Source organism: Heloderma suspectum, chromosome 1, assembly GCF_057233095.1.
Source record: "Heloderma suspectum isolate Gila_16-S chromosome 1, 16-S_ref, whole genome shotgun sequence".
Classification (NCBI taxonomy): Eukaryota; Metazoa; Chordata; class Lepidosauria; order Squamata; family Helodermatidae; genus Heloderma; species Heloderma suspectum.
This window is the reverse complement of record NC_139458.1, coordinates 398,036,025-398,052,523: the sequence shown is the minus strand read 5'-3', so window position 1 is coordinate 398,052,523 and position 16,499 is coordinate 398,036,025. Positions and strand designations below refer to the sequence as shown.

The 16,499-nt window shown below is 41.9% G+C and overlaps 1 protein-coding gene across 1 annotated transcript in view; it reads left to right on the top strand.

Moving 5' to 3' along the window:
- The window catches only part of SPATA17 (spermatogenesis associated 17), a 138,694-nt gene that overhangs the window by 63,972 nt on the left and 58,223 nt on the right, over positions 1 to 16,499 (top strand). The window contains exons 7-8 of the mRNA XM_084828788.1: positions 2,799 to 2,993; positions 14,265 to 14,413. Coding sequence (XP_084684914.1) covers positions 2,799 to 2,993; positions 14,265 to 14,413 — 344 coding nt within the window. The remainder of the gene's footprint in view (positions 1 to 2,798; positions 2,994 to 14,264; positions 14,414 to 16,499) is intronic.

The following is a 16,499-nucleotide window of genomic DNA, read 5'->3' as shown; positions in this document are numbered from 1 at the left end:
GAACAAGTTATATCCGTCAATTCCTGTATTCCAGTCATGAGAGTCATCCCACCAAGTCTCAGTTATACCTATCAAGTCATAATTTCCGTCCTGTATTAGGAGTTCAAGTTCGTTCTGTTTGTTTCCCATACTCTGGGCATTAGTATATAGACATCGAAGACCATGTGCTTCATAGTCTGGCTTTCTTCCTACATGTGTCTGAAGACTATTATTGGGCGCTATCAGATCTGTTCTCTCCGTTGCAGTGCATGCGCCTACGTCCATTGTTACCCCCAACATTACATCTCCCTTCCCCGTAGGATTCAGTTTAAAGCCCTCCTGGTGAAGTTCTTCATGCTGTGGCCAAACACATTCTTCCCATCCTTTGTGAGGTGCAATCCTTCCCTTGCCAACAGCCCATCTTCCAGGAAGTATAGCCCATGGTCCCAGAATCCAAATCTGTCTCGTCGGCACCACCTTCATAGCCAGTCATTCATCCGGAGTATTTTTCGTTCCCTTTCTGTCCCTCTTCTAACTACTGGAAGGATGGATGAGAAAACTATCTGGGCCCCAAAGTTCTTGAGTTTCCTTCCCAGAGCTTCAAAGTCTGATGTGATTTCTTCGTAGCTCCGCTTGGCGGTATCATTTGTTCCCACATATAAATCCATGTTGTAGTAACCTTTTGCATACAGTACAGAGTTCTGGTTAGTCCATCTCAAAAAAGATATATTAGAGCTGAATAGCTGCAAGGAAAGATAAACAAAATGATCAGGGGGTTGGAGCACCTTCCCTTTGAAGGAAGGCTTAAGAGTTCTTGTGTTCCTACTTTACAGTAAGTAGCCAATCTCCAAGCCTGATCTTTTCCCTACGTGTAGGAGTGGGTTCAATACATTTTAACAGCAAGATAGATAGATAGATAAATAGAAGCTTACTTAAGTTTTTGACACTAAGAGTTGGAATCTTCCTGTGGGACACACTAATGAAAAGTGCATTACAGCTAATTGGGGAGTAGTCCACTGTCTTACTCCCAAGAGGTTAATACATTATGGGGAGCTGGACTCTATTTCTAACTTTCCCCTAAGAGCCAAAAATCAGCTGCAGATGCAACAATATCAGCATTTACTCTTTCCTCTGCTTCTGCTTCAACTCACTTCTAATGCTTTCTTCATTTCTCTTATTCAAGAATTCTTAGCAATTAAGAAGGTATAGTGTAGGCCATATCGAAATTATGTTGCATCCACAAATGTTGCTTCAATAGGCTACAATGATTGCTCTAGAAAGGCTATTATGCTTTTAAAACAACATGTTAAATCATGCATCTTTTTTGCTTTTTTGAATGCTGATTTGATTGTTTACACAATCCACAATTACCCCAAACCAGTAAGGCAATGTGTGTACAGGAGCAGGCTTCTATGTGCACATGTAGTGCCATATCAAGAACCGCATGGAAGTAGCATCCCCCACTGTATTGAAAACTGCCTGCACAAAAGGGGTGCTGCACGTACAGTTCCTGAGAGTGCATGTAGCATTTAAGACTTAAATCAGGGATGCTGAAACTCTTCCATTCCTTGGGCTGAATTTCAATTTGGAGAAGCTCTTGGGGTCTACATTCCAGTAGTGCGCAGAGCCAAAGGCAAAAGGCACAGGGCCAAAAATAACAGCATGGGTCAGCATAAAGTTCTTACTGCCAGTAACTAAGCCTTAGGAGAGGCATTTCAACCTTTTGTAATGGGGAATAAAACTGCACAAAAGCTGGGAAATCACCAATCATTGGTCAGGGGAAAGGGAATAGGGTTATGGGAAGGGGGCGTGGCTATCTGGGGAACCCAGGAGGGCTGGATTTGTCCTCTGGGCCTGAGGTTCTGCACCCTGGACTTAAATATTAAGGTGTATTGGTGATTCCTGACAATAAATTAGAAATAAAGCACGCAGTATTGTTTTGATGAGTTTGTACTGTCAGATTTGACCAAGCTGATCATCTGTTGGGTGCTGCAAAATATTGAATCAAGGACCCCCTTGAGGTAGGGGACAAATGATACGAAGAGCCTTGCTGCTTTGTGCAAACCTTGTCTTGTCCCAACTCTCCCAATCTTAACAGAGGATGGAGATAACATAAGTTCTACAGAGATCCTGTAACTAGTCCTTTTCAAACTGTATTTCAGGGAACCATCCTTGGGTTTGTTGGATTTTTATCAGTGGTTCCTCCATGAGGAAGCTAGTAATGCAGACAAGCTTTTCTGAAGAAAAGCTTGTCCAGCACTGCCAATGTTCTTTAGTGTGATCTGGATAACAGGGGAAAGATGTAAAGCAGGTGCTCTACCAGAGTTACATGCAGAAGATTTCTGGTTCAATCCCTGCCATCTCCAGTTAAAATGATATGAGGTAGCTGATAAGGGAAAGACTTCTGCCTGAAACCCTGGAGAGGCTCTGCTATTAAGACTAGACAATATTAGGCTAGATGGGCAAATAGCTTGACCTGGTATGTGGCAGCTTCCTGTCTTCCTATATATGTTCGGGATGTGTTCTAGGTTTCAGATTACACAAGCCAAGAAAGCCCCTTGTGCACCCTGCAATTTGTTTCAGAATTCTGTAAAGTACACAAGGGTTCTGTGGCAGTATTTTCCTGCAGAAAGACATTTGAAAACCACTAAACCAAAAAAGAAACCGTGATGGATGGGAAACTGAGGTGATGTGCCTTTTGTCTTTTTCGATTGTTTCAGTGAACTCTTTAATTTTTCCCATATAATAACTGTTATTGATTGCATCTACCATCTAAAAGTACAGAGAGTTTGAAATAATACAAATGTCATTTTTTTTAGATTGCAGGTATATACAACTCACCCTACAGAAAGTCACCTGATCCAATGGAATTGCAATTAAGGAAAGTTAAGCCTTTGAGGCACAAAAAGAAACACATCCAGGATGCTACAGACCTTGAATGGCAAACTTATACAGATTCCACTGGTTTCCAAACAGCACCACCACTTCCTCCTATTGGAAGACAAAAACCTCAGGTAATGTGTATTGGTGAGTCTTGTTGTTGTTGTTCAGTCGTTCAGTCGTGTCCGACTCTTCGTGACCCCATGGACCATAGCACGCCAAGCCTTCCTGTCCTGCGCTCTCTCCCGGAGCGTGCTCAAGTTCATATTCATTGCATCCGTGATGCTATCTAGCCATCTCATCCTCTGCCGTCCCCTTCTCCTTTTGCCTTCAGTCTTACCCAGCATCAGGGTCTTTTCCAGGGAGTTTTCTCTTCGCATTAAGTGGCCAAAATATTGGAGCTTTAGCTTCATTATCTGTCCTTCCAATGAGCAGTCAGGGTTGATTTCCTTTAGGATGGACTGATTTGACCTCCTTGCAGTCCAGGGGACTCGTAAGAGTCTTCTCCAGCACCACAGTTCGAAAGCATCAATTCTTCGGCGCTCAGCCTTCCTTATAGTCCAGCTCTCACAGCCATACATTACTACTGGGAAAACCATAGCTTTGATTAGACAGACCTTTGTCGGCAAGGTGATGTCTCTGCTTCTTACTATGCTGTCTAGGTTTGCCATAGCTTTCCTCCCAAGGAGCAAGCGTCTTTTAATTTCATGGCTACAGTCACCATCTGCGGTGATCTTGGAGCCCAAGAAAGTAAAATCTGTCACTGCTTCCATTTCTTCCCCTTCTATATGCCAGGAAGTGATAGGGCCAGATGACATGATCTTAGTTTTTTTAATGTTGAGTTTCAAACCAGCTTTTGCACTCTCCTCTTTCACCCTCAACAAGAGGCTCTTGAGATCCTCTTTGCTTTCTGCCATTAGGGTGGTATCGTCTGCATGTCGGAGGTTGTTGATAATTCTCCCAGCAATCTTAATTCCGACCTCTGATTCATCCAACCCGGCATTTCTCATGATGTACTCTGCATATAAGTTAAATAAGCAGGGTGACAATATGCAGCCTTGTCGTACTCCTTTCCCAATTTTGAACCAATCGGTTGTTCCATGTCTGGTTCTTACTGTTGCTTCTTGACCCTCGTACAGGTTTCTCAGGAGACAGGTAAGGTGGTCTGGTACTCCCATCACTTTAAGAATTTGCCACAGTTTGTTGTGATCCACACAATCAAAGGCTTTAGCGTAGTCAATGAAGCAGAAATAGATGTTTTTCTGGAATTCTCTTGCTTTCTCCATGATGCAGCGAATGTTGGCGATTTGATCTCTAGTTCCTCTGCCTCTTCTAAACCCAGCTTGTACTTCCGGGAGTTCTCGGTTCGCATACTGCTGAAACCTAGCTTGTAGGATTTTGAGCATCACCTTGCTGGCATGTGAAATGAGCGCAATTGTGCGGTAGTTTGAACACTCTTTGGCGTTGCCCTTCTTTGGAATTGGAATGTAAACTGACCTTTTCCAGTCTTGTGGCCACTGTTGAGTGTTCCAGATTTGTTGGCATATTGAATGCAGCACTTTAACAGCATCATCTTTTAGGATTTTAAATAGCTCAGCTGGGAGACTGTCATCTCCGCTAGCTTTGTTGTTACTAATGCTTCCTAAGGCCCACTTGACTTCACTCTCTAGGATGTGCGGCTCAAGTTCAGTGACCGCACTATCATGGCTATCAGGGACATTCAGATCTTCCCCGTATAGTTCTTCTGTGTATTCTTGCCACCTCTTCTTAATCTCATCTGCTTCTGTTAGGTCCCTGCCTTCTTTGTCCTTTATCATGCCCGTCTTTGCACAAAACGTACCCTTGAGATCTCCAATTTTCTTGAAGAGATCTCTAGTCTTTCCCATTCTGTTGTTTTCCTCGATTTCTTTGCATTGTTCATTTAAGAAGGCCTTCTTGTCTCTCCTTGCTATTCTCTGGAACTCTGCATTCAGTTGGGTATATCTTCCCCTTTCTCCCTTGCTTTTCGCTTCCCTTCTTTCGTGAGCTACTTGTAAAGCCTCATCAGACAGCCACTTGGCTTTCTTGCATTTCTTTTTCTTTGGGACGGATTTCGTTGCTGCCTCCTGAACAATGTTACGGACCTCCGTCCATAGTTCCTCAGGCACTCTGTCCATCAGGTCTAATCCCTGAAATCTATTCCTCACCTCCACTGTATATTCATCAGGGATATGATTTAGGTCATACCTGAACGGTTTAGTGGTTTTCCCGACGTTCTTCAATTTAAGCCGAAATTTTGCAAGAAGCAGCTCATGATCTGAGCCACAGTCAGCTCCAGGTCTTGTTTTTACTGACTGTATGGAGCTTCTCCATCTTTGGCTGCAAAGGACATAATCAATCTGATTTCGATATTGACCATCTGGTGACGTCCATGTGTAGAGTCGCCTCTTGTGCTGTTGGAAAAGAGTGTTTGCTATGATCAGCATGTTCTCTTGGCAAAACTCTATTAGCTTTTGTCCTGCTTCATTTTGTACACCAAGGCCATGCCTGCCTGTTATCCCGGTGATTTCTTGACTTCCTACTTTAGCATTCCAATCCCCTATGATGAAGAGGACATCTTGTTTTGGTGTTAGTTCTAGAAGGTGTTGTAGGTCTTCATAGAACCGATCAACCTCAGCTTCTTCGGCCTCAGTGGTTGGGGCATAGACTTGAATTACTGTGATGTTGAATGGTTTGCCTTGGATTCGTACTGAGATCATTCTATCGTTTTTAAGATTGTACCCCAGTACTGCTTTTCCCACCCTTTTGTTGACTATGAGTGCTACTCCATTTCATCTAAGGGATTCTTGCCCACAATAGTAGATATGATGGTCACCTGAATTAAATTCGCCCATGCCTGTCCATTTTCGTTCGCTGATTCCCAAGATGTCGATGTTCAATCTTGCCATCTCATGTTTGACCACCTCCAGCTTACCTTGATTCATTGATCTGACATTCCAGGTTCCTAAACAATATTGTTCTTTACAGCATCGGATTTTCTTTTCACCGCCAGACACATCCACAGCTGAGTGTCCTTTCGGCTTTGGCCCAGCCGCTTCACTCTTTCTGGCGCTACTTGGAAATACCCTCTGCTCTTCCCCAGTAGCATATTGGACACCTTCCGACCTGAGGGGCTCATCTTCCGGCATCATCTCTTTTAGCCTTGTGATACATTCCATGGGGTTTTCTTGGCAAGAATACTGGAGTGGGTTGCCATTTCCTTCTCCAGTGGACCACATTTTGTCAGAACTCTCTGCCATGACCTGTCCGTCTTGGGTGGCCCTGCACGGCATAGCTTATGGCTTCACTGAGTTACGCAAGCCCCTTCGCCACAACAAGGCAGTGATCCATGAAGGGGGGTGAGTCTTAGACAACCATTTCCAACAATGGCCACAGCTGCAGATTGTTGCATAGGCTTCAGCCTGTTAACTTCAGTGCTCTTAATCATCTACTCTAGGAGAAACGTTCATGAAATGACTGAAAGGTTTTTGCTTGCATCTTTATAAGAAACAATGAATATGTTCTAAAAGACACAAAAAAATATAAAATGTGAGCCAGACCCTGTGTACAATAGCTTTCCATATGCAATTGCTATGTTATTCAGGAACACTTAAAAACATAGATCTGGCTTTATCAGCCTTAATAAAAATGTAACAACTAAGTTTAGCAGTCCATAAAAATATAGCAACTAGCCCTTCGTAGGAGTGCCATGGGCAAGGACCACAGCTGGAACATGGAACTGTGGGGAACAGGTCCTCTCAATGAGACTCTGGTGCCCACATTGCAGCTGTGTTCACATGAAACTCCACATTCATTTCAATATTAGAGAAAGCTCCAGGTGGTTAAACCCACAGAACTTTCCCAAACATTGCAGAGAATGAGGTTGTCCCCCTGTTCACGTAGAGCTCTATGAGCACATCTTCCAAAGCCAGGCATTCCATAGAATAAACAAGATGGGGACAGTCCCTGCATGCCCTGAGCTCTCTGTGTGCTTTAAGCTGCAATCCTATACTCCACTTACCTGGAAGTAAGCCCCACTGAACACAATGGGACTTACTTCCAAGAAGACATTAATGGTATTGCATTGTTAGAGGCCCTAGACCTTTTGAATTATGTCCAATAATTAGGGGAAAAAAGCAGTCCCACAAATGCTTTATATTGGTTTTCTCCAGACTAATTTTCAACCTCAGAAACAAAATAACAAAGTGATGACAAATGAACTTTACTTATTTACCAGGGTTTCACCTGCACAATGCTCACTAAGGACTCTATCTGCATGCCATTCATCTGAATGGTACTAATAATTTCCATGTACTAAAAGACAAATTTATCAGGTATGGAAGAGTCAACTGGCAACATACATTCCTGAGGAGTATATGTATGCCAGGCCTACATTGTGTAGGGGTCCTATGAATATTTTAAAATAAAAAACGAAAATGCCAGTATTTATAATACTACTTCAGGATGCAAACGTATTAAAACCTGGTAATAATGCTTAGTGGTCAGTTAAAATCAATTAAGCTATTCCTTGGAGTAGATGGAGTATCCTGATTGCCATCTCCCATTTGCAAAAGCACAGTTCATTATGCAATGTGTTGATCTGATAAGTTTCTCTTGACTGTTTTGTAGAGGGGTTTTTTAGTTTGGACTGACAAAGAAACTTGCACAAGAAACAAAGGAGAAGACTTCTGTTTATTTCCTTGTGCCTTGAAGAGGGAATTTGCTATATAATACTTTAATCCTTTCAGTGCCCTGGGATGTACACTGTGGAGTAAATTTTCAAAGTACAGTGCATGGATTTAACCGCGCGACTCTTATTGATGTTAATGGGAGTCACACGGCTAAATCCCTGGACAACACAATTTAGAGGTATATGTCTGGGAAAGGACATTGGTCTGAGCTGATGGAACAGCTGGAAATGAAAATCCAACAGAATGCATGGTTCTGAAAGTGGTCTGGTGTTGTGACAATGAGGGATTTATAATTACTAGCCATCCCTGTGGCTTAGTACTAGGTGACAGTATTTGACATTAAACTGTACTTTACACATTAGGCCTCATGTGAGTGTTAAGATACCAAAACTCTGCTCAAGGAGAGAGTTAAATAAGAGTTGCATTTGTGTCCAGTTTTGAGAGAATAAACATTTAGCTATCTATTAGTTTAGTTTGCTTAAGGAAATTGGCATTTATCATTATATAAGAAAGGGTTGCCTTTTTAAGATGGTGTATATACAAGAAAAGTGCCCATGCTGCTGATATATAACTTCTGTCCGATCTATGAATTTTATTGCTAAATCAACGAGAATTACAGACTGATGGAAGCAAAGATGATAGTGAAATAAGTTATCTCTTCATTAACGGTCATTAATAAGAGCAAGTAAATTGCTTTTTTCTTTTCTTTTTCCTCTTATGGTCTGCTATGCAAGAAAAAATGTGGATAAGATCAAAGCTAAGGCTCTTGTATCAATGCAACATTTTGAGTGGTGGTGTTGCACTGGTATGGCAAACATCTGGGATATTGCACTGATGTGGTCTGCAAGACTTCATACGAGTTGGATATTTTTTAAAATTCTGAGTTATTGTGAACAAGGCAGCGTGCTGGTCCAAGAGCAGCCAATAACAACCTTTGGGTTATTTCTCTGCCTTCTCAGGGGAGAGACAAGCCAGAGTTCTAATGCTAACCAAGCCATGGATGGAAGGTCCATGGTTTGTATACATGCTTCCGCTTGAATTAGAAGTGATTAAACAGCATGCATTCTGTGTTGTCATGACATGCAAACTGAGCTGTAGTAGAAATAAATGAATTTGCAGTTAACAGCTTACAAGGATAATGCAAAGCAGAGGCATTCACTGTGCTTTAAAGGTAACAGGAGCAAAAACATAATTTCTACAATTTTATGATGTTTGCCAAGGCCACAAAATTGTCAGAACATGGAGGACTTAAGTTCTGTATATACACACTTCAGTGATATAAGTGCTTGGGAGACAAATTATTATCGCAATGTTCTAAATTAGGCATTTAGACCAGTGTTTCTCAAACTGTGGGTTACTGGGTCTCAGTCAACCTTTTGATGGGTCTCAGTACTGCAGACTACCCAGTGCCTCTTTTCTTCACCACCCTGTGCCATGCCTGCACCGTGCACACTGAATAGGCAGGTGTTGCAGCAAGATATGGTTAAATAAGAAGGCTAATATTTTAATAACAACAACAAGAAGAATAACAATAACAACAATAATATTTTTTAAAAAAAACTGGGAATAAAGAGGAAGGGGATAAGAGAAGGACGCTGTAAAAGTGAATGTAAAAGCAGCAGGAGGGAGGGATGAAAGAAACTGGCAGTTGAGAATAGGGTACAAGTTGAATGTGAAAGAGGAAGGGGAGAAGAAATGGAAGGAGATGGGTAAGAAGACTTTGAGAGGCATGAGGGGGGAGGAGAAAAACAATATAAAATAATCAGTTTTCTCTACTTAGAGCATGGGTCCCTAGTCTTTTGGGGTCAGTAAGCACATTTGGAATTTTGAGAGTGACATGGGTACCCTCACAAAATGGCTGCCATGGAGGGGCTTGCTCATTCATGAAATGGCTGCCATAGTAGGCTTGGCCAGTCACAAAACACTCATTTCCCAGAAGGCAAGTTGGTGAGACTAATAAAAAAGTAAGTAGCCCAAGAACATAAGTACAGTACAAGGCCAAGGTGGGGGACTGAGCTGCAAAATACAAAGCCACTCTTTTGAACACAGAGAAAGATTTTGAATACAAATAGAGGGCAGAGCTTTGCTTTGTGGCATGACAATCCCCAATTCAAATAAATATTAAAATAATCATAAGAAATAAAATTAAAATCAGGAGCTGCAGGGAGCCTGGTGGGTGCCGTATCCGTGGGCACTATGTTGGAAACCCAGTCTTAGAGCCTCTGGATCAGGAAATTCTTCCTGAAATGGGGAAGCTGAGTAACGATACCTCCAGGGCCAATATCTGTACTGAAGTATGGAACTCCCTGCTACAAGGAAATAGCTGTGGCAAAGAATTTAGCAATTTTCAAAGAGGGATTAGATCAATATAAAATGATATCAGCAATTGCTAGCTGATTATGCCAAACTCCATCTCTCACCATTTTGTGACTGGTGGGGCATTTTCAGCTCTCAGATACACACCCTCTCCTGATCCCTATTACACCTACTTGATGTGCACATTTCCCATATGAATGTATAGAGTAAAAGGAAAATTGCTTTAAAGTGGAATTCCAAAGTATGCGCCAATGTACATCCAGAGCTCCTGTGAGCATGGGCTTCCCCATTCATTCCAATAGAAGGGACAGCTCTGTGTCACTTAGGTGCTGACAGAGAGCTGATTTGTGGACAGAGTACAATTCAGCTTACAGTTAAATGGCCCTTGGGATCTGCAGTAAAGTGTGGTCTTCTCTGTGTTGTATTGTGTCCATATACAACATGACCAGAATTAAAAGGAATTTTTGAAATGAAAAGCAACATAAGGCTTGAAATTTTCAGTGTACATATGTATCGCCCATTCTGTGCTTTGAAGATCGCGATCACCCAGATAAGGTCACGGTTCATTCTTTTCCTCATTTTATGTTCTTAATTGTAAATTTCCTAGATAACGTAAGCAAATAACATATTATTTTGAGTCAGTTACTTAGTTGCACTCATTATTCCTGTGAAACCTAATAAACGTTTTAAAATTTCTTCTTCACTCCTTTAAAAGCTCTGTAGTGCTCCCAGTAAAATACATTTATTCTTGGCATAATCATTCTAGAAGTGAATTAAAGATGGGGGGAAATCTTGCACAATGGGTAACTATTATGATTATTTGCATCCTTCTTTTCTAGAGGCCTGAAAATTGGAGTGCTGTGCCTTTAAAAAGTAAAGTTCCAATAAAAATCCATTAACAACTTTCAAATATAGCAATCCTCCTGTCCAGCTGTGAAAAGTACTAGATGATACTTATTTGCCATTTGTGTTATTTACGGTCCATGACTTTTATGGTAACTGGTTCCTATTATTGGTTTCTATTAATGTAAAACATAAGTGAACATAAATGAGGCGTGAATCATTTCTTTTTATTAGCCCTGCAGTCTTCACTCAGTTCTTGCAGTAACTCCAGCTGTGACTTGTTAGTGATAACCTATTTAAAGAAAGAAATCCTTCAGAATAAGAGGCATGATTAGGATTTTTGCCCCTACCTCCTCTTTTTTTCCATTTTTTGTGGGGAGGGAGATTGTTTCTCTATTTCAGTACTAGAACATCCATGGTAAAAAGGAGAATAAACTGTAATTAGCGACTCAGCAAAAGTCAGAGCTGCCTGTAAATTGTATTAAGTTATGGTGCTAATGATACTCCCAGTGAATTCATACTGTTGCCTACCTAAAGGCAAGAGGTGATATAAGTCATTTTTACAATGCTGGATAGTGTTGTCTTTTGCCAAATACCTGTGATCTACATTTCACAAACAGCACATTAGGTGATAAGCCTGTGTCTGGACTGGTTTATATACTGAAATTCCACCCCATCCCACCCCCCACCAAAATGAAATAATTTCAGCTGCAATCTTTATTCATTTACCATTGTGTGGATCACAACAAACTGTGGCAAATTCTTAAAGAGATGGGAGTACCGGACCACCTTACCTGTCTCCTGAGAAACCTGTATGAGGGTCAAGAAGCAACAGTAAGAACCGGACATGGAACAACCGATTGGTTCAAAATTGGGAAAGGAGGACAACAAGGCTGTATATTGTCGCCCTGCTTATTTAATTTATATGCAGAGTACATCATGAGAAATGCCAGGTTGGATGAATCACAGGTTGGAATTAAGATTGCCGGGAGAATTATCAACAACCTCAGATACGCAGAAGATACCACCCTAATGGCAGAAAGCGAAGAGGATCTCAAGAGCCTCTTGTTGAGGGTGAAAGTGGAGAGTGCAAAAGCTGGTTTGAAACTCAACATTAAAAAAACTAAGATCATGGCATCTGGCCCCATCCCTTCCTGGCATATAGAAGGGGAAGAAATGGAAGCAGTGACAGATTTTATTTTCTTGGGCTCCAAGATCACCGCAGATGGTGACTGTAGCCATGAAATTAAAAGATGCTTTCTCCTTGGGAGGAAAGCTGTGGCAAACCTAGACAGCATAGTAAGAAGCAGAGACATCACCTTGCCGACAAAGGTTCTTATAATCAAAGCTATGGTTTTCCCAGTAGTAACGTATGGCTGTGAGAGCTGGACTATAAGGAAGGCTGAGCGCCGAAGAATTGATGCTTTCGAACTGTGGTGCTGGAGAAGACTCTTACGAGTCCCTTGGACTGCAAGGAGGTCAAATCAGTCCATCCTACAGGAAATCAACCCTGAGTGCTCATTGGAAGGACAGATACTGAAGCTGAAGATCAAATATTTTGGCCACCTAATGCGAAGAGAAAACTCTCTGGAAAAGACCCTGATGCTGGGAAAGATTGAAGGCAAAAGGAGAAGGGGACAGCGGAGGATGAGATGGCTAGATAGCATCACCGATGCAATGAATATGGACTTGAGCACACTCCGGGAGAGAGTGGAGGACAGGAAGGCCTGGTGTGCTATGGTGCATGGGGTCACGAAGAGTCGGACACAACTGAACGACTGAACAACAACAACGTCCCTGAACTCAATAGGACTTACTTCTGAGAAGACATGCCTGGGATTGTGCATGGTAGGATGGTGGCTAGTGTAGAACTGTTCTTCTTGACATCTTTTTTTTTTTTTTAAATTTAAAGGAGCATTCATTCATTGGAGTCTTACTATACAGTCTGATATGATATGGTCCGGATAATGGTTTACTACTGTCGAGGGCTCCTTGGAGGTCTCTCTCAGTCTAAACCAGTAGCCAAGTCCAGACACAGACAAAGGAATTCCTTTCAAAGCTTTATTCTTCTTTTACAACGTAACAGCTATACCGATTGCAACTAGATCTGAGCAGCACAGTACCTATGCCGTAAGTTGGAACAGTTGGTCCCCATTTGAAAGGGAATTACTGGCAGACCCCTGAACTTAAGGACTAGGGAGAGGCCCTCCCCTTTTCCCTTGGAGCCTCTGGGCGCAGCCGTTGTTTGCGCGCCAACCTGGCACTTCGCCTCCTTTCCGCGCCCTCCATCTGGTGCCGCTCTCTGCGTCTGCGTCGCGCATGCACTAAGTCTGCTATCTGTGCTGGGTCACTCCCTGGACTGCTAACTAAACTAGGAATGCTGGTGGGAGGAATCTCCCTCAGCTGTTGGTCCTGGGAAAGAGGAGCGCACTCCTCTCCCAGGAGCGACTGCTTTTCCTCCGAATCGGAACTACTCTGGGATTCTATGGGCTCAGTGTCCACCCTGACAACTACTTCATCTGCTATTTGTGAGAAATAGGCCCAAGTTATCAGAGGCAAATAGATATTTTGGCTATTAATAATGTAGATATGATAAACAGCTCACTTAATATGTAGAAAAGTATCACCGAATTATTTATTAACCACATAAATGTTAAAGTCAGCTTTTCATCAAAAAATTAAAGCATGAAAGAGAAATATGCCTAGTTTTTTTTTTACTGGTATCGATAAAACAAAAACTGTTTCATAACTTTAGAATATTTGTAAAATTATTTTCATAAGTTTTCTCATGGTTCAAATAGAATGGAAATTTTAACTGAGTATTTTTAAAAATGATTGTTTATTATTTCAAGATTTTTACATTTAAAAAATTTTCTTTGTTCAAATAATAATGATATAGAATGATTTTGGAATCTGAACGATTGATTTTTTCATTAGGTGAAGACAAAGGAAAAATATAGTTGAGAACTATACGTATCATGAAGTATTAATAAAAATCTCCACTAGCAGCACAATTGTATACATACTACTCAAAAGTATATGGTATTGAGGTCACTGGAGCTGATAAGTGGGCATAGGATTGCTGCCTAAGGCCTGATGTGTATAGGATTGTGTTGTAAATCACTTTTTAAAGGAATTGGTTTTAGTAACAAAAAGAGAGATCTTTGATTTCTTCTGGAACTTTAAAAGCATGTTATCAGTCCCTTTATGTCATCAGTGTCTATCAGGGAAAACAACAACAACAAAGTTTGGTGGCACTTTAAAGGCTAAAACAAATATTATGTTTAAGCTTTAGGGTGCCACAAGATTCTATGGTTTTTGCTGCAATAAACTAACATGGCTACCTCTCTAGAAATTATCAGAACGAAGTGCTTTAGCTTTTTAGTTGTTCATTCATTTTAGTTTTAATGCTGTATGCTGTATTGAACATATGGAGAGGTGAGTCATTTTAAAAATTACTACTTCTCTACATCAAAGATGGGCTTCAAATCACAAACAAAATAGTGTAAAACACATACCTTCTCCTGTTCCTATCAGGGCCCCTTTCGTGATACAGCTGAAGTATTGCAGCAGCGCTTCAAGCCTGTGGAACCATCTTTGCAGGGGGCAGCATCAAACATTTCACTACAGCTTGCCAGAGAAAAAGTAAAACAAGAAGAATGGAGAAATCGTGTACATGATGATGTGTAAGTTCCCAGTTTTCCCTTTGGTTTTCATTTTACTATGTTTTTTCTTCCTTTTGCTATCACTGATAGAAACAAAGAAGCCGTGGATTCTGAAAAATTAAAAAAAAATGTGTAGGTATGTCTAAATGTAGTATTTCTTAGACCAAGAGTCTCAATGTCTTAAGTCCTGATCTATCACCCAGGAAAGCTGAAATACTTGGATTTAAGCCTTTTTAGCTTACTTGAGGTCAATGGGGACTAAATCATTTTAAATCTAAATCCATTTCATTTTGATTGATTTGTGGATTGAGCTACTATTCTGTAATAATCCCACTTACTTGGTTAGGTTAGTTGCGTCAGAAGACAAGATCTTGGTCAAGCAAATCAGACACTCCTGGCCAGTTCCACTGCCACCAGCGCCTCCAAAGAATACAGTCCGAGCACCTAGAAGCTTTCAACAGCAGGCTCTACCTTCAGCACCCACACCCCCAGCTTGTACAATAATGCCATGTGCTCTGGCTGCATCTGATAAATAATTAAGGTGATTCCACAACACCCAGCAATTTGAAACTTGGTACGCATATAGCCCAAGACACCTTACATATTCCCAAAGTCTGAAAAATTGCATTTTTTAAAACTCAGGCAAAACTCAGGATGTGGAGATATTTCATAAGAGAAGGCCATAACTCAAGAGAGATCAGGCAAAGCTACATATGGGATAACATGTTGGGCTGAGAGAGTTTCATTGCCCCTTTACACACTTGAACCAGCACTGAGGAGGTGGGGGGAATTTCCAGTAACAGTGAGGAATGTGTGTGTTTGCAGAATGCAAGCTTTATTTACTAGACTGAAATAAACATACATACACCAGAAGGACACTGACTGAATGGACTGTCCACTGGTAAGGTTTATTGCGGCATTTGCAACCAAGGCAGTGGGAAGAGAACTTGCAAACAGCTGTATACTTGTTAGAAACATCTAGGACCTCAGACCTGCTGCAGTGTGGTGGGCTGCTACAGGGCAGCTGACCTTCTGGTCCGGTGATGCTGTTGCTAAATTCCAGGTCAGTTCAGAACAAGACCATGTTCATCCATGATTTAATTGTGGATGAGGGAACCAACTTGGTATGCATCACCGAGACCTGGGTAGATGCGATGGGTGAGCCTGATCGCACCAGCTGTGTCTGCCTGGGTATTTGATTAAGCATCATGGCAGACTGGGGGGGGGGGTGTTGTCATGGTCTGTCAGATGTCCATCAGGAAATCATTCTGTCCAGGAACTGGAGTTGAGGCCCTGCATCTGGTGTTGGATCAGAGAGACAGATTGGGGATGCTGCTTTTCTACCACCCACCCTGCAGTAATGGCCTCCGTGACCAGGCTGGCCAAGGTGATCTGGGGTGTGGTGTTGGAGAAACCAAGAATGGTTCTTGGTGACTTCGTTGTCCAAACCAAGGTGCCTCTGGTCCAGCCCAGGACTTCATGGCCTCCATGACAACCATGGGGCTGTCTCAAGTTGTCATTGGCCCAGTGCACAAAGCAGGATACACCCTCGATTTAGTCTTTGCTCCAGGTGATATAATTGGTGATCTGGTAGTAGGGGGATGAGAATGACCCCATTGTCTTAGTCAAACTTCCTGATGCAGTATGGACTCACAACAGCAGTCAGAGACATATGGAACCTAATGGGTTCCTGAATACTCTGGGGGATTTTCCAGCAATAGAACTAGTGATTCTGTCAAGGCCCATGGTTCTCTGTGGAATGGTAAAATGCAAAGGGTCATCAGCACAATCATTCTTGAGGGTCCTCTCTAACAGTGCAGAACCCGTTTTTCTGCATGTTACTCTGGAATTACAGCCAACGAAGCAGTCTGAACAATGATTAGAGTGCAGGTGGTTGATGTCTTGCTCTGAAGCCTCTAGAACACTGCTTAGAGCCCATAATCATGCCTACCATGTGGTGGTTGCAGGCTGCGAAAAAGGCTTATTTCACATCGTCCATCGCATCCTTGAGTAGTTTGGAGTGCTTCGGAGGTTGCTAATCCCAGAAGCACCTCCTTTAGAGTCCTCAGGGGCCTGCTGTGATGTTTTTTCATTGCACTTTGAGGAG